This window comes from Phoca vitulina, unplaced genomic scaffold (genome assembly GCF_004348235.1).
Source record: "Phoca vitulina isolate PV1807 unplaced genomic scaffold, GSC_HSeal_1.0 scaffold2, whole genome shotgun sequence".
NCBI lineage: Eukaryota > Metazoa > Chordata > Mammalia > Carnivora > Phocidae > Phoca > Phoca vitulina.
In genome coordinates, this window is record NW_022589705.1 from 76,080,285 (window position 1) to 76,096,163 (window position 15,879).

The 15,879-nt window shown below is 49.3% G+C and overlaps 1 protein-coding gene across 4 annotated transcripts in view; it reads left to right on the plus strand.

Moving 5' to 3' along the window:
* The window catches only part of PHC2 (polyhomeotic homolog 2), a 110,682-nt gene that overhangs the window by 47,898 nt on the left and 46,905 nt on the right, over positions 1 to 15,879 (plus strand). For all 4 annotated transcript variants that reach the window (XM_032388409.1, XM_032388427.1, XM_032388435.1 and 1 more), the window contains exons 2-5: positions 10,439 to 10,635; positions 13,381 to 13,539; positions 14,042 to 14,119; positions 14,576 to 14,740. In XM_032388409.1, the coding sequence (XP_032244300.1) occupies positions 10,495 to 10,635; positions 13,381 to 13,539; positions 14,042 to 14,119; positions 14,576 to 14,740 (543 nt within the window). In that variant the 5' untranslated portion in view covers positions 10,439 to 10,494. The remainder of the gene's footprint in view (positions 1 to 10,438; positions 10,636 to 13,380; positions 13,540 to 14,041; positions 14,120 to 14,575; positions 14,741 to 15,879) is intronic.

Below are 15,879 nucleotides of genomic sequence, written 5' to 3' on the forward strand. Positions count from 1 at the left end.
AAGCAGGGGGAGCGGCAGGCAGAGGGAGAAGGAGAAGCAGGCTCCCCCCTGATCCGGGAACTCGATGCGGGGCTGATCCCAGGACCCTGGGATCATGACCTGAGCCGAAGGCAGATGCTTAACCGACTGAGCCACCCAGACGCCCCTCAGGATGGTATTATTTACAGTTGAGACTGAAGCCTGAGGTCCCGTAACTTGCTCAGTCACACAACTAGGAAGCTGAAGTTCTAGGGCATACATTCTTAAACACAATATAGAGACTTACTTTCTTTACATCTTATGTTCCTCAAGAGCCTTCTGGAAAAGCTACCCTTTAAAAAAGAGACAAAGATTTAGACAGGTAAAATGGACCATGGTTCTTTATAAAGAGATTTTTAAGTGTGACTCTGACCTGTGACCAATGATGAGAAATAACTTATGGGATCCTCACTATTTGAGGTGAAAGGAATTGCTTCCAAATCCCAAGTCGGGTTCGCACGCTTGCCATGTATCACATGCTTCCTATTTGCTAAGTATTATCCTCGGGGTTGTACGGACACTTCATTTAATCCTTATAACGGCCCCATAGGGATATGTGATCTCATTTTCCTGCTGAGGAAATTGAGGCCCAAAAGATGACACAGCTTGCTCGAGGATGCACAGCTAGTGTGTGGCCTGGTTGGAATTTGAACCCAGGTCTTACTAACACGAAAGCCTGTGCCGTTAACCGGTGTGCTACAGGTACCCTGCTGGCCGCGTGGCTGGGGTATAAAGATGAGTTTGCCACAGAACAGGACTCCTGTAAGCTATAGCCTGCAGGCCAAATCCGGCCCGCCACCTTTTTTGGTAACTAATGCTTTATTGGAACACAGCCACACACCCCTTTTGACTTGTCTAGGGCTGCTTTTGCATAGCAGAGTTGAGTAGTCGTGGCCGAGACCGTATGCCTGCAGAGCGTAAAGCACTTGCTAGCCGGTCCCTTGCAGAAGTGCCGGTCCCTGCCATAGGGTGTGCAGGCTGTGAGGTTGTCCCGTCTTAGAGCAACGGGCCTAAAGCCGCCTGGGTCCAGACACACTCATGCTTGTACCTCAGTCCCATCTGCATCTGCATAACGTGGCTTACCCAAACATTCCTTCCAAAAGAAATCAAATCCTTCCTTTTCCTCTTCATATGCTTCAACCAAGGAGCACCCGCTTGTCATAGAAACACTTGAGATAGTCTCCTTTCTATAACTTATGAAGAAAACAATGAGGTTTCAACAAAGTTTATTTAAATTGATATGGTTCTCTTTCACAATGAAATCATTATATTTTGATTGCTAAGGCTATGTGATCCGTTTTAATTTCTCATCCTTCATTTCTGTCTTTGTTAGCCTTCATGTGTTTACTTTGGTTCCTAGAGACTGAAGGAGGCATCATGCAGAGGATTGGGGAGAGAGAGGGAACTTTTTGAGGAGATTTGAGCTGAATCCATTTGGACTGCTTCCAATGTATCAGTAGCCTCAGACAGCTGCCAGAGGCATAATGAGGCTGTGTAAATCAGGATATTTATGTTAATGCAGCAGCTTAGAGGTGTAAGGCGGTTTCCCCCAGGTCCCCTACATCTAGAGAGCCTGAACACTCTGCTGTTATTGACTTACCCCTTCGACAGAGAAGCAACCGAAGAGGAGAGGCAGAGCGAGAGCAAAGGAACATGGTCACCCCATCACCCCGCCTTTCAGACTCTCCATACACAAGCCACTACAGGAATGATAATATCAGCAGCCTTTGTGGGGCAGACTAGACCTCTCATTTCCTGTCAGTCTCCGATTCCATTAGGAAAAGCTCCACCCCACTTTACCCCAAGGGCTTTAGGCTCAGGATTTGGAGAGCTCTGTTTTTAGTATCTTTCCCCTCCACTTCCCTGAAACCTCTGCCACAGCTGTAATCCGCAGCAAATGGATTTCCCTGACCCCGGGGACAAAGGCCTAGTGTTCCCAAGACTTGGTGGCTCCTGGGAGGGCAGAACCTCAGCATTTCTCCAGCTGCTGGTCTCAGGCCCTGTGGGCAGCGGGGACCTGTAATAAGATCACTATCCAAGCAGGGTACAGTCAGCACATCATTCAAAGCGGCCCCTTGCGGTTGGGAAAGGAGAATTAACTAAAGTGGGAATCAAGCCTTCAGAGCTTGGGCTCGCACAAAACCACAAAGTGAGCTGGAACCTAGAGGAAAAGAGACTTCTGGTTCTGGATGGTGGCCATTAATCAGATTTGGCTGTGGCTCACAGTGGGAGTCCACAAGGATGGGTGGCCTTGGGGAAGAAATAAGGAACTAGTTAGATGGAGAAGGGAGGAAATAAGAGCAGGAATAAAAAGGAAATTGAATAGGGGTGTAGAAGGTGCTAAAAGCCTAGATGCTATGAAAGTTTAAAAGTTCAGATTTTCTAATATGAGGCCCCAGCGTTGGGAGCATACTGAGAGTCCCCAGATCCCTTACTGAGACTCCAGAACACCTCCTTTGCATCCCGCAGACGAGAGCTTTGGGGCAAAAAGAAGTCAAGAGTGGGTAAACACTGAAAGCTTGCGTTCAAAGAGAAAGTTTGAAGGCTACCACATCAGTCCACACTTTCTAATTAATTCTGTTACTCTCTAGCCCAAGCTCCCTTCTACTGGGAGACCACTGAGAAAGTGACATATGACAGGACCCTAGCTTCTGATCTCTCCTCACGGCAAACTCCAACCCTCCGGTTGAGTCAATCCCAATGAGTCCAGTAGGTTTTCTGGGGGTGCCTTCTGTGCCCATGCTACTGGAGGAGAGTCAAAGGAGCCAAATCTCCTTGAGGGAGCCACTTCCCCAAAAACTGGGCCTCAGTCTCTACATAGGAAAAACAAGGGAGATTATGGTGTTGTTGGATTTCTTAAACTGGCCGGTGGCCCATGCATATTATCTTTTATGTATGTATTATATATAGGGAGATTATTTTTTAAGTATAAAATATTTAATAGACATTGGGGCCCCTGAGTGGCTCAGTCAGTTAAGTGTCTGAGTCTTGATTTCAGTTCAGGTCATGATCTCAGGGTTGTGAAATCAAGCCCTGCATTGGGCTCTGCACTCAGCATGGAGTCTGCTTGGGGTTCTCACTCCCTCTCTCTCTGTCCTTCCCCGCCGCTCATGCTCTAAATAAATAAATAAAATCTTTTAAAAATATATTTAATAACATTAATAATTAAGAGATCAAATTCAGTGGTCTCAGTTCCTTTCCACTTCTGAAAATCCAGTATGCTCTGACATAGGCTTTGCCCAATGTCACTGAATAATGGCTGAAGGTGAGATTATGGGTGAAGCCTCAGAGGGTATAGTGGGAAGAGCTCTGGCTTTGGAGTCAGACCCAGTTTTGAATCCTACTTCACTGATGACCTTAGATGAGTTACATAGATAAGTTCCTCATTGACAAAACTGGGATAATAAATCCTACGTCATAAGGGAGGTCATAAGTATATGTAAAGCATCTATTATAGTGCTGACATGTAGTAGGTGCTCAATAAATAATCATCATTAGTAGTATAGACACTGTTGATGGAAGGTACAAAAATAATCAGTAGTGTATATTTTAAAGTAGTTTGGGAGAATTCTTCAAGTGAGGTAGAAAGAAAGCTGGCTTTCAGATGAGAAGCAGGACCAAGTGTGGTGCCTTTCAAACAGTTCTGTTCAACAAACATTTATGGAATGAAGCACCAGGTATATATGGGAAAATATATTACCCTATTCTCCAGGAGTTCAGAATCCAGTGGGAAAGACAGACACATAAGTAAACCACTATCTTGTAATACTACATTACAAGTGCTAGGAAAGAGGTAAGCACACAAAGTGTTGTGGGGAAAGCCATCCAACTGGATGGCTTAGCAGAAGATGTTAGAACCTAGTTTGAAGGAAGCAAGAGAAGTGTTAGAGGAGGTTGCGCTGAGTGCATGTTTCACAGGAGAGACTGAAGCTGTTTTGAAGATCAAGTCGGTTAGGTGAAAAATGGAAGGGAAACATTTCAGGGAAAACCACATCAGTAAATAGTAGAAGTAAGGAATAGCAAGGCATCCAAAACTTCAGGTTGTTTGGAATATGCTGAGTGAGAGTATAGTATGGAAAAATAGTGGGAAATGAGGCCAGGGAGGTAGGAAGGGTCAATTCGTGGAGGGCTGATATGCCATACTGAGAAGCTTGGTGGGGGAATTGTGTTGGCCCAAGAACAGAAGTAATTCAACAAATGGTTCAGGGACAACAGGAATATCCACATGCAAAAGAATGAAGTTGGGAAAAACAGTTTGGTGGTTCCTCAACAAGCTAAACATAGAATTACCATACAATCCAGCAATTCCACTCCTAGGTAATACTCAAAAGAATTGAAAGCAGGGACTCAAGCAGATATTTGTACACCAATGTTCACAGCAGCATTATTCACAATCATTAAATGGAGAAACAACCCAAGTGTTCATCAACAGATGAATAGATAAACAAAATGTGGTATATACATATAATAGAATTCAGCCAAGAAAAGATACATGCTACAACATGGATGAACCTTGAAAACATTGTGCTAAATGAAAAAGCCAGACACAAAGGACAAATATTGTCTGATTCCATTTACATGAGATATCTAGACAAATTCATAGAGACAGGAAGTAGATTAGAGGTTGCCAGGAGCTGAGCAGGGGGAAGAGGAGAAGAGTTCCTGCTAAAGGATTATAGAGTTTTTGTTTGGGTTGGTAAAAAGTTCCGGCAGTAGATAGTGGTAATGGTTTCACAACACTGTGAGTGGCAAATTTTATTTTATGTATTTTTTACCACAATTTAAAAAATGAAAATGAAATGAAATAATGTTGTCCCCTTACCTCACACCATATACAAAAATTAACTCGTAATGGATCTAAGTCCTAAATGTAAGAACTCCACGGGTGCCTGGCTGGCTCAGTCAGAAGAGCATGTGACTCCTGATCTCGGGGTTGTGAGTTCGAGCCCCACATTGGGTGTAGAGATTACTAAAATAAATTTAAGGGACACCTGGGTGGTTCAGTCAGTTAAGCATCTGCCTTTGGCTCATGTCATGATCCCAGGGTCCTGGGATCGAGTCCTGCATCAGGCTCCCTGTTCGGCAGGGAGCCTGCTTCTCCCTCTGCCTGCCACTCCCCCTGCTTGTGCTTGCTCGCACTCTCTCTCTCTCTCTGACAAATAAATAAATAAAATCTTTAAAAGTAAATAAATAAAATAAAATAAATTTAAAAATTTAAAATGTAAGAATTATAACTATAAAACTCTTTGAAGAAAATTTAGGTATAAATCTCCATAACTTCGGACTAGGCAATGGTTTCTTCGATATGGCAGCAACCAAAGAAAAAATAAATAAATTGGACTTCATCAGAATTAAAGAGCAGAAGAAATTATGAGCATGTCGTATGTGGTGAAGGAAAGCAGAGCCACCAGACCAGAGCAGTAGACTCACATCATGGAATACAGCCTCTTTTGTTATGCTTCACAGATACTGTGTTTTTTACAAATCAAAGTCTGTGACAACCGTGTGTCAAGCAAGTCTATTGGTGCCATTTTTCCAACAGCATTTGCTCACTTTGTGTCTCTGTGTCACATTTTGGTAATTCTTATATTTATTTATATATATATATATGAATATATAATATAATTCAATATTTCAAACTTTTTCATTATTATATTTGAATGGCTGCAATCTCATGATAAAACTTTAACAGATGAAGAATTGCTCCTTGTGGATGAGCAAAGAAAGTGGTTTCTTGAAATGGAATCTACTCCAGGTGAAGATGCTATGGAGAAGGTTGACATGACAACAAAGAATTTAGGGTAAGACATAAACTGAGTTGATAAAGCAGCAACAGGGTTTGAGAGGATTGCCTCCAATTTTGAAAGAAGTTCTATGGTGGGTAAAATGCTATCAAACAGCATCACATGCTACAGGGAAATGGTTTGCGAAAGGAAGAGCCAATCGATGCAGCAAATTTCGCTGTTGTCTTATCTTAAGAAACTGCTGCAGCCACCCTAACCCTCAGCAGCCACCATCCTGATCAGTCAGCAACCATCAGCATCAAGGCAAGACCCTCCTCCAGCAAAAACATTACAACTCATTGAAAGCTCAGATGATGGTCAGCAGTTTTAGCAATAAAGCATTTTTTAAGTAAGGTATATACATCATGTTTTTAGACATACAGCTGTTACATACCTCATAGACTCCAGTATCGTGTAAACATAACTTTTATGTGCACTGGGAAACCCAAAAATTCATCCACCACACTTTATTGTGATATTTGTTTCATTGTGGTGGTCTGGAACCAAACCCGCCATATCTCTGGAGGCATGCCTGTATACGATTAGAAAAGTGGAATGAGACTCAGAGATGAATCCTCACACACACACACACACACCACCACCACCACCACCCCCTCAGCAGGTATTATTACTACCCAGTGTTGTGGATTAGGGAACCAAGACTCAGAGAGCCTGCCTTGCCCAAGGCTGTACAATGGCAACACTGCACAGGTATTCCCACAGCTAGGATTACCCACCTTCTAATCCCGTGCTCTTTCTCCTTTAATGCATTGCCTCTCCTAGGAAAATTGAGCCACTGGAGAATGCCAGAGGGAGAGGTTGGGCACTGTTCACCTTGGAGCATTGACTGTTTATGCAGCAGCAGCATAAATCCGGGCTTCATAAAGCCTGGAGTAGCCCTCCTCCACTATCCATCTACCACACTGCACACATTCCTTATGCCTCACTTTTCTCAACACTAGCAAATGTTGTCTCAGTCACTCATCTGGAACTTGGCATATGGTAGCGAATAATATTTTTATCTTCAAATTTGTACTTCCTGCCTGATTTCTACCTAGCTAAGAAGCAGAGCTTCTTAGTCCAGAGTTAATGGACAGGCTTCAAAGGATTCATTAACCTCTATAATTACAAGTACATTTTTGTGTGTCTCTGTGCATTCTTTTCTGGGGCAGAAGACTTTAGGTTTCACCATTTTGGATATGCCCACAGAAGTGAAAACCTTAAAATGAGGATTCATGTCTTTTACCTCATCTATTCCCAATACTTAGCAAGAATACCCTGCATGTGGTCGATGCTCAATAGATGTTCATATCTGGGGGGAGCCAGGAACTTGTTGATTGTGAAAGGTTCTAGAAATGACTGACAAGGAGTGGAAGGTGGGACAGGGCAGCTTTATGCAGTGAAAGCGAGAAAGTGTGGGTTCAGGCAGCTCAAATGTTACTTCTCCTTTTAAGTGTTCCCTAATCTCCTAGGCAGTCTGTCCTTCCCTCCTCTGCTTTGTATGAGTGAGTGAGAGAGAGCCAAAGAGGAAGCGTACACTTGAGAGACTGCTGTAGCTATCAAAACCTTGAGCTAGAACAGGGAGTGCTGGCCCAGAGAGGGAGGGAGAGGGCGCATGCACTATCTAGACCATGAACTTGAATGAAGGCGAGAGGATATGCTGGCTCAGGACCGGGGGAGAGAGATCCTCAGGCACAAGAAAGAAGAGAGAGCTAGAGCGTGGGAGGCAAGGGAGACAGACACAGAGTGAGCCAGCTGCAGAGCAAGGGCCATCATGGGCAGGGCAGGCCAGCAGGGCTAGGACCCAGTGTGGGGAGAGAGCAGAGGTCAGGAATGGGGAGAGAGAGCTCATTACAGTAAACTGGAGCAACCACTCAGGATCAATGGGACCTGGGTAAGAGAGAGAGGATGGGGAGGGGGAGATGCATGCACGTGTTCCAGAGAGTCAGAGAGAGAAAGAGTCCAGAGCCAAAGCACCAATCGAGGTAAGTGTGATCCTCCCCATGGAGGAAGATGGGGCCAGGGCAAGGAAGCACAGGTAGGACGGAGGATAGGGACAGGGGACAGGAACCAAGAACAGGGAAACCCGAAAACCGGGGGTTGGGGGCAAAAATTAATGAGACAGAAAAGGTGGGGGGCGGGGCAGAAGCCAAGAATGCAAGAATGAAGAGAGAAGGGAAAGATATGCTTAGCAGCAGGAGGAAGGCGACAGGCAGGTAAGAGAGTTCAGGAAACGCACTGTGTCTGTCCCCATGTTGCTAAGTCTCCTGCCCCAGCATGAGGGGCGGTTGCTGTCCTTGCCTGTGCGGTTTTTCAATACAGGAGTGCCATGCTCTCGTTAGGATTTTGCCCTGTTTTATTTCTCAACAAGGACGGAGTATACACTGTGCACGAGATCTGCCCAAGCTGCTGCAAAGGGAAAATAAAATAGAGCTGAGGCTCTACCATTTAGGACGTGTGGATTATTCCTTCTGTCTTCAATTTGCTGAGACTGCAGCTGTTTCCCCGTTTTACGTTTTACGTTTGTAAGTACTTCCAGTGAACTGTCCTAGGGCAGAATAAAAGCAAGAACGGAACCCAATCCTGGTCAGCGTTTTGGGAAATGTATTTCACGAAAAGAAGACTTTGGGATTCTATGGGATATTCCGTGTTTGAACATAACTCTGATTGGTTGGTGGTGATCCTTGACATTTCAGCTGAGCCTCGTCTCTACAACAAGTTTGTTGGTTTCTACAAGATCGCAATTAGGCCTGTACTCCTTCCTATCCAGCCTAACTGTCCCTCCCTAGAACATAAGATAAGATAGCTTACAACTGAGCAGAGCACGGGAAATATTTGTCGACTCTGGGGTTTCATTGATTCCTGCATCGTTGTTATCATCGTAAGAATCTTTGACGGTGATGGCCATAATGAGGCCCAGCCCTGAGTGCAGCTCTGGACAAAAGGGACTCATGACAAGAGCCTTGCCCTGTGGCAATGAAAGCAGACGTTCAAACATTAGGGAAAATCACTGGCTCAAGGACCCAGGACCCACACGTTCCTGTCCGTTAGCCTTTACCCCCACTTTGTTCGGCTCACGGTGAAACCCACCCGGTCAGAAGAAGGCAGCCTGAGGAATGTTGACCACCTCCACACTGAGCAGCGTTGGGAAGAAGACAATAGGACATTAATGACTATTTTAGTTTTGGGTACTAACCAATGCTCTCATCAGTATGAAAAATCATATTATTTTTTTCATTTCTTAAATTAGCCTAATCTGCAAGCAGAGAATTCAGTGTTTATGATGGGACGACAAGTGTCGTTTCTAGGTATAGGAAAGAATAGGTAGAAGGAAAAGCTCATATAGAGAAATGAGAATTTCAGGAATAGCATGAAAGAAGAAAGAGAGGAACTTGACCTCGGACCTGGGTCTGCCTTTCCCACCACCCTTCCTTCCCTTCCAGCCCCTTCATTCCCCAGCATGTCTCAAGGGTATATGTGATTTCCAGTTCTGAATCCAGCTCATAGGATGGTCCCTGAGGGAATTCCCAGCACCCTTTAGTGACTGGGATAGAAGGTTCCAGGAGGCTGGGCCAGTTCCACCTTGGAAGAGGATTGATCTATTGGAACCGGACTGGAGACAGTTTTAATAACCACAACGACAGCCAGTGCTCGGGAGCACTCCGTATTTGCCTGACGCTCTACTAAGCACTTTGTATCATTTTTTGACTTGCTTCTCTCACCAATTCGTGTAATCTCACATCTGACAGATCAAGACAGAAGGCTGGAGAAGTGTGACTTGCCAAGATTTCCCAGCTAGTAAGCGGCAGAGACAGGACTCAAGCCCAAGTCTTTCGGATCCCAAGACCTGCAGTTTTAACCACACTGCGTGATGCAGCGCCCTGCTCAGCATCAGATCAGAGGGCACTCACTAACTACTTCATCGAGAAAACAGACTCCAGACACACTGGCCGCTCTTTGGGCCTGGAACAACACAACCAAATAAACACTCCAGCTCATCTTACTGCCTCATTTGTCTCTTTCTCTCGTTCTGTTCTCTCCAGACTTGGAATCCCATCTCTTTCATTAATTGGCTTTATACATACAGACACATAATAAGTTCTCTGATGCCCAGTTTCTCCATCCCAAAGGTGAAAGCATAGACAGCGGGGGAGAGATGACCCCTAAGATCACTGGCAGGAAGGCCACTGGAGGAAATCTGCCTCCTTGGCTGGTTTTAGCAGCTTCAGCAGAAGGAGGAGTGCCAGGTCATAGACTTTTTTTTTTTTTTTAAAGATCACTTATTTATTTATTTATTTGAGAGAGCGAGAGCATGAGCGGGGGCGGGGGCAGAGGCAGAGGGAGAAGCAGACTCCCCACTGAGCAGGGAGCCAGATGCGGGACCCCGGGATCATGACCTGAGCCGAAGGCAGACGCTTCACCGACTGTGAGCCACCCAGGCGCCCCCAGGTCATAGACTTTAACATCAGGCGGATCTGATTGTGAGCTACACCTGGCCTTGTCCTTCCGGTGGCAGGTACGCCTCAGGCCTCAGCTGAGAAGCGGTCCCACCCCAGGCTGATGGGAAGCTGATGCGTATGTGTGGGTTCTCTGGGAGGCGTCAGTGTGACATTTCACTTCCGCCTTTTCGCACCCAGCACGCGCCTGCCCTTCTGCCGTCGGAGCGCCCTGACTGTGCCATACCGCGCAGGCCATGGAGAACGAGCTGCCAGTCCCCCAGACGTCCAGCAGCGCGGGCAGTGCCTGCTACAGCAGCAGCAGCGGTGGGAGTGGCCGGCCCTCGGGGCCCCAGATCTCCGTGTACAGCGGCATCCCTGACCGGCAGACCGTGCAGGTAAGATTCTGGCTGCTCTGAGGCCGTACTCCTGGACCGCGTCGGGGCTAGCCGGGAGGACGCGTCGGCATGGGCTGGTGGAGCAGCCGGGCTGTGGAATCTAGAGTGGGCATCGGGGAGTGTGTTTGTGGATATATACTTAGGCACAGTTAGAGGAGAAGTGATGCTAGACGGGTCCGATCAAGGGGGTTCGGGGAGAGTGGGGGTACTTCGCAGATCTAGAAAATTCCTATCTCACCCAGTGATTCAGATCCCAGAGTGCTGTTTGGGAGGACAGGCATGTGAAAGTGTGAAGGGGCTAGGGGGCTGGGGAACAAGTAAAAATAACAAGCAGAAAAAACAATAGGGAGCTGCTCAGCCATGACCTAGACCCACTATCTGAAGAACCATTGCCCTGTAATAAAACTAAGTTTCTTAGACAGAGGACCAAAAAGGAGCCCCAAAGCAATCTCCCTAAAGCAGCGGTCTGCTAAGTGTCATCCCTGAGGCCTTCCGGGTGATGACACACGGTTCCCCACACAGCCGTGCCCATGTCTCGCCATCCGCTTTGTGCCCTACATGGTACAAAAATCACTGCGGATTTATCTTCTCCTCCAGCTGGAAATGGCTATTACAGGTATAATTCCATAACCGAGAAGACTGAGGCTCAGAGAAGGTAGTAACTCATCCAGGTCATTCAGGTAAAGACAAAAAAAGCTGAACCTCATGCTCCCCGCAACCCTGTGTCTGTGTGAGGTCCCCAGATAAGACAGAGACTGCCACTGAGAAGTGTTCACCCCAAGGAGCTGTGCTAATCCAGCACAGATGTACCAGACAAATGACCTCATCCTGCTCTGGCGCCTGGCCCAGATTAGGGAGTAGAAGACGGGTCATGGCAGACAGCGAGAGAGTCTGAAGACACCATCAGATACCCTGGAGTCTTCCCTCTCCGGGTTACTTCTGCCTCCCATGGAGTAAAAACCATGTTTCCTGCACCCATCCTTGCCACCCCTCACACGTAGCCTCTTCCCAGCCCCTCGGAACATGAGGGTTTGAGCACAGCTTCTAGCAGCCCATGTTAGGATGTGCCGTCCTCCCATCCCTCATCACAAGTCTCTACACAAGGGATTTGGGCTTTTCTGCGCTGGCAGATGGAATCCCCCAGGGTCGCGTTGCACACCCAAGCAGGGTCGTTCAGGGTTCCGGCCGTCTGCACTCGTTGACACCAGCCCCCTAGTGAGGAAGAGCCATGGTATCTCTGCTGCTGCTGTCTGGACTGCAGGGAGGTACTCAGGAATGTAAGGGAAAGAGAGAGGCCTAGGTAAAGGGAATAAGAGGAAAGAGTTCTGGGAGAGAGCAAGCAATAAACAGAACTGCACTTGTAAACCAGGACCCTCTGAGGAGAGAGAACACTAAAGGGGAGTGGGATCTGAAGAGTTGGGATGGGGTGGGAGAATCAGGAGACCCCAGAGCCCATGAAGAATCTGTGATATTAGCCTGTTTTCACAGAACTCCAAATCTGAGCTCACAGATGGTTTTGTTCTAGAGCCACCAGCCCTAGAAGTCAGGCTAAGCCAGAGAGAGCCAGATTGGATGCTTGCTTGTTGGGGGCAGGACCCAGGGTTGGGAGCAGGACCCAGGGTTGGGAGAAGCCCCATGGCCAGGGTTGCAGCAGGTCTAAGGGTAGCAAGTGGGCCAAAGACTGGCCAGGGCCCGCAGGGATCATCAGGCGGCAAGAAATGGCAGGAGGGTGACCAGGCAAGGAGAAGGGAAGAGAATTCTCCGTGGGGCTGAGAAGAGGACAGAAGATCTCAGGGCTGGGTGAAAGGCATTCACTTTTCTTTGTTCCTGGGGGCGAGGGGAGGCTTTGGGACACCGGGAGTGAAGAGCAGGTTGGGGGGGATCAAAGGCAGCCTTTGTCGCTTCCTAGAGACAGTGGCTCAGCCAGTCCCACCCAGAAAAAGGAGGAGCAGTAAGGCGAGGTGATGGTGGCCAGAAAGAGGGACTGATGGAGAGGGGGAGGGAAAGAGTACAAGAGAAATGCATCATCCCTGTGGCACTGGCCTGCTCTGCAAGGCCAACGGGACCTTCTTCTAAGGGACTGCTAGGATTCTCCAGCAGCTGGGGGCAGACCTGGGAAGCAGCCCCAGCCGGGAGGGGGCTGCCCTTGGGTAAGTTTCCACCGCTGGCTGTGCTGCTAAGGCTGGAATAGACCCCCCCTTGGGACCTGCCTCTCTCTCCCACCCCTTTCCTGCTCTCTGCCTTATTGGGCTTCGGTTCCCTGCCATCACTGTCCAGTGTTCCGGCCCCCCGAATCTGAGGACGGGGAATGGCCAGGGGGGTGGGGGTGGTGGTGAACAAGGCTGGCACGGGACACAGCATCACTGGAGGCTTTCTCCCTGCTGTCTGCTATCTCCCCGAGCCTTCCCGCCGCCCAGAGCCGGTCAGAGCAGCGGTGTCCCACGATGATTTTCCCCAAGCGGGCCGCGGCCGCAGAAGCAGATGGAATTGGGGAGGAGCAGAGGAGAACTCGAGCCGAAGATGTGCGGGCAGACGAGGGCAGGGGAGTATGCGGTGTGAAAGCCCGCGGTCTTCCCGCTCCCTAGGGCGTGGTGACCCGTTGCCAGGCTGCTCGCCGACCTGGGGTGCTCTGAGCAGTTAGGGGGAGATGGGGCTGGCAAGGCGTTGCGGCAGAAGGGGCGCCCCCCGCCCCCCCCCCCCCGCGAGCCGGGTCACAGCGCAGCCTTCCCCCTGCCCCCCGCCTAGGTGATCCAGCAGGCGCTGCACAGGCCGCCCAGCACGGCGGCCCAGTACCTGCAGCAGATGTATGCGGCCCAGCAGCAGCACCTCATGCTGCAGACGGCCGCGCTCCAGCAGCAGCACCTCAGCAGCGCCCAGCTCCAGAGCCTGGCGGCCGTGCAGCAGGTGAGGGGGAGGGCCGGGGGGGCGTCGTGGCAGCAGTGGGGGGGGGAGGGGCAGGCCCTGTGTGCGTGCCCCGGGCCTTCTCTGACCGCACCCTCACAGAACCCCCGTGCGCAGGCGCGCTGCTCACGGTCCTTTGCCAGGCGAGGAAAGCGTCTGTGGGAGGCTCTGCACCTGGCCCCAGTTCGCACGGCAGGGTGGAGCGGGGGGGCTACAGAGACCCGGAAAGATAGGTAATCATCATAGCTAACGATTTGAGCTCTTGCATGTAAATGCTTCGCCTTGTTCCATCCTTTCCGAGATGCTACAGGTAGGTTCTGTTATTATCCCCACTTTATAAAGAGGAAACTGAAGCAGGTGCTTGAGGCCACACAGATGAGGCAGAATGAGGGTTTGACTGTAGGTGTTGGACTCCTAACCACCGTCCTATAGCACTTCCTTTGAGAGCTTGGGGAATGACTGGGGGAGATCTGGGACCCTCGTGACAAGAACTGTTCTTTTCTAGGCAAGCCTGGTGGCCAACAGACAAGGGAGCACATCAGGCAGCAATGTGTCTGCGCAGGCGCCAGCCCAGTCATCCTCGGTGAGTAGATGGGGAAGCATCAGGCAGGGCCCACAGCGCTGGGACCAGTTCCTTCCTCCTTGCTCCAGATGCTCGCGGGCTCCCAGACCCAGGTGGTTAATCCTTAGCCACATACAATCATGGCTGGAATCTATCACTCTGGCCAGGGGAAAAAAAAAAGCATATGCCTCTTTCTAACCCTTACTTTAGTAACTCCCTGTTGTCCTTCATGCCAAGTCCAGGCTCTGTGTTTAGAGTTCAGTTCTCTCCCCCATTGGACCCTCCCTGCAGCTCCCCACGTAGGCCAGAGGTGGGGCAGTGCTGGGGGGCGCTCCAAGGCCCAAGTACCAGAGATGGTCCTAAAGAAGGCCGAATCCACCAAGGAACAGAGGAGGGGGAGAGAAAGAAAGGGATGGGGGGGCACAGAGTTAACCAACAGAACCTCCTGCTTCCTACTGCACACGTCTCTCTCTTCAGATCAATCTGGCAGCCTCCCCAGCAGCAGCTCAGCTCATCAACCGGGCGCAGAGCGTCAACTCAGCGACAGCCTCGGGCATCGCCCAGCAGGCTGTGCTCTTGGGCAACACGTCTTCTCCGGCCCTGACTGCAAGCCAAGCACAGATGTACCTAAGGGCACAGATGGTGAGTACCCAGCCTGGGCCATGGCACAGGTGGGCTAGGAGGAGGACAGCGGCAGACAAGTCGGGGCCGGGGAGGTTAGAGACGGTAGGGATTAGAGAAGTGGGGGGAAGGAGCACCAAGGGACAGGTGGCAAGAGGTAAGGGGTGGAATAAACAAGAGGGCAAATGGGAGCTTGGGTCCAGGCTCAATGACTCAAGGACAGGGTGGGTGCCCGGCTGAAATGGAGAAGCTTGCCGATGATGCCTCCTTTCCCTCCCTAACTGTCCTCTTCTTATCAGAAGCCACTCCCCCAAATTAATTAGGGTAGAAAATGCAGGGGTCCGTGCCCAGATGGTCAGTATACGCGGATACTTAAGCAAACACACAGACGTCCATGTAAGTACTCTATAGAAATGGGGTCTTAACCCCCTGTGGCAGTCCTTACAGGGACTGGCCACCACTAGCTCCAGGGCCAAATGAGAATTCCAGCCCAGGTGGTGAAGGTGGCATTCCACTTCATGACATGCTGCTGCCTCCACTGCTCTCCGAACTGGGCCCCCATCCAAATCAGGGTCACTCTCACCTGTTAATTCAGCTTATTTGAATGTGCCAAATGTGCTCAGGATGGGATCAGCACCGGACCTGCATACCTAGAATCTCTCCTCTACACCTGCCCCTAAGGGATGCGAAGGTCCTAAGGTCTGGGTCCCTAAGATTTAGAAGAATTTCCAGGAGGCAATAACATCTAGCTGTCTGTCAGGCTCGGATCACTGAGTCTGACCTCATGTCTCCCATCCTGAAAATTTCTCTGTCCGGCTCCTTGACACGCTATCCTGAAGAAAATACAGTCCTACCCTCCCTTTGCTTCTGTGGCCAGAACTTGACACTTGGAGTTTTTCTGGTCTTGCTCCAGCACTTCCCTTCTTGACTCTGAGTTCACTGTGGTGTTCCATTCCCAGGGAATAGCCCCTGGGACACACAGTATGGAATAGACTTGCACTTCTCTAGGGAACAGGATGGCCGCAATGTGACCCTGCCCAAACTTGCCTTTGTCTTCAGTTTACTCATTCCCTTGCTCTACTCAGCCACCCAGCTGGAGTCCTTCAGCCTGTCTGCCTCCCTCCCCAATGCAGGGCATACACACACAGAGGAGTAGACAT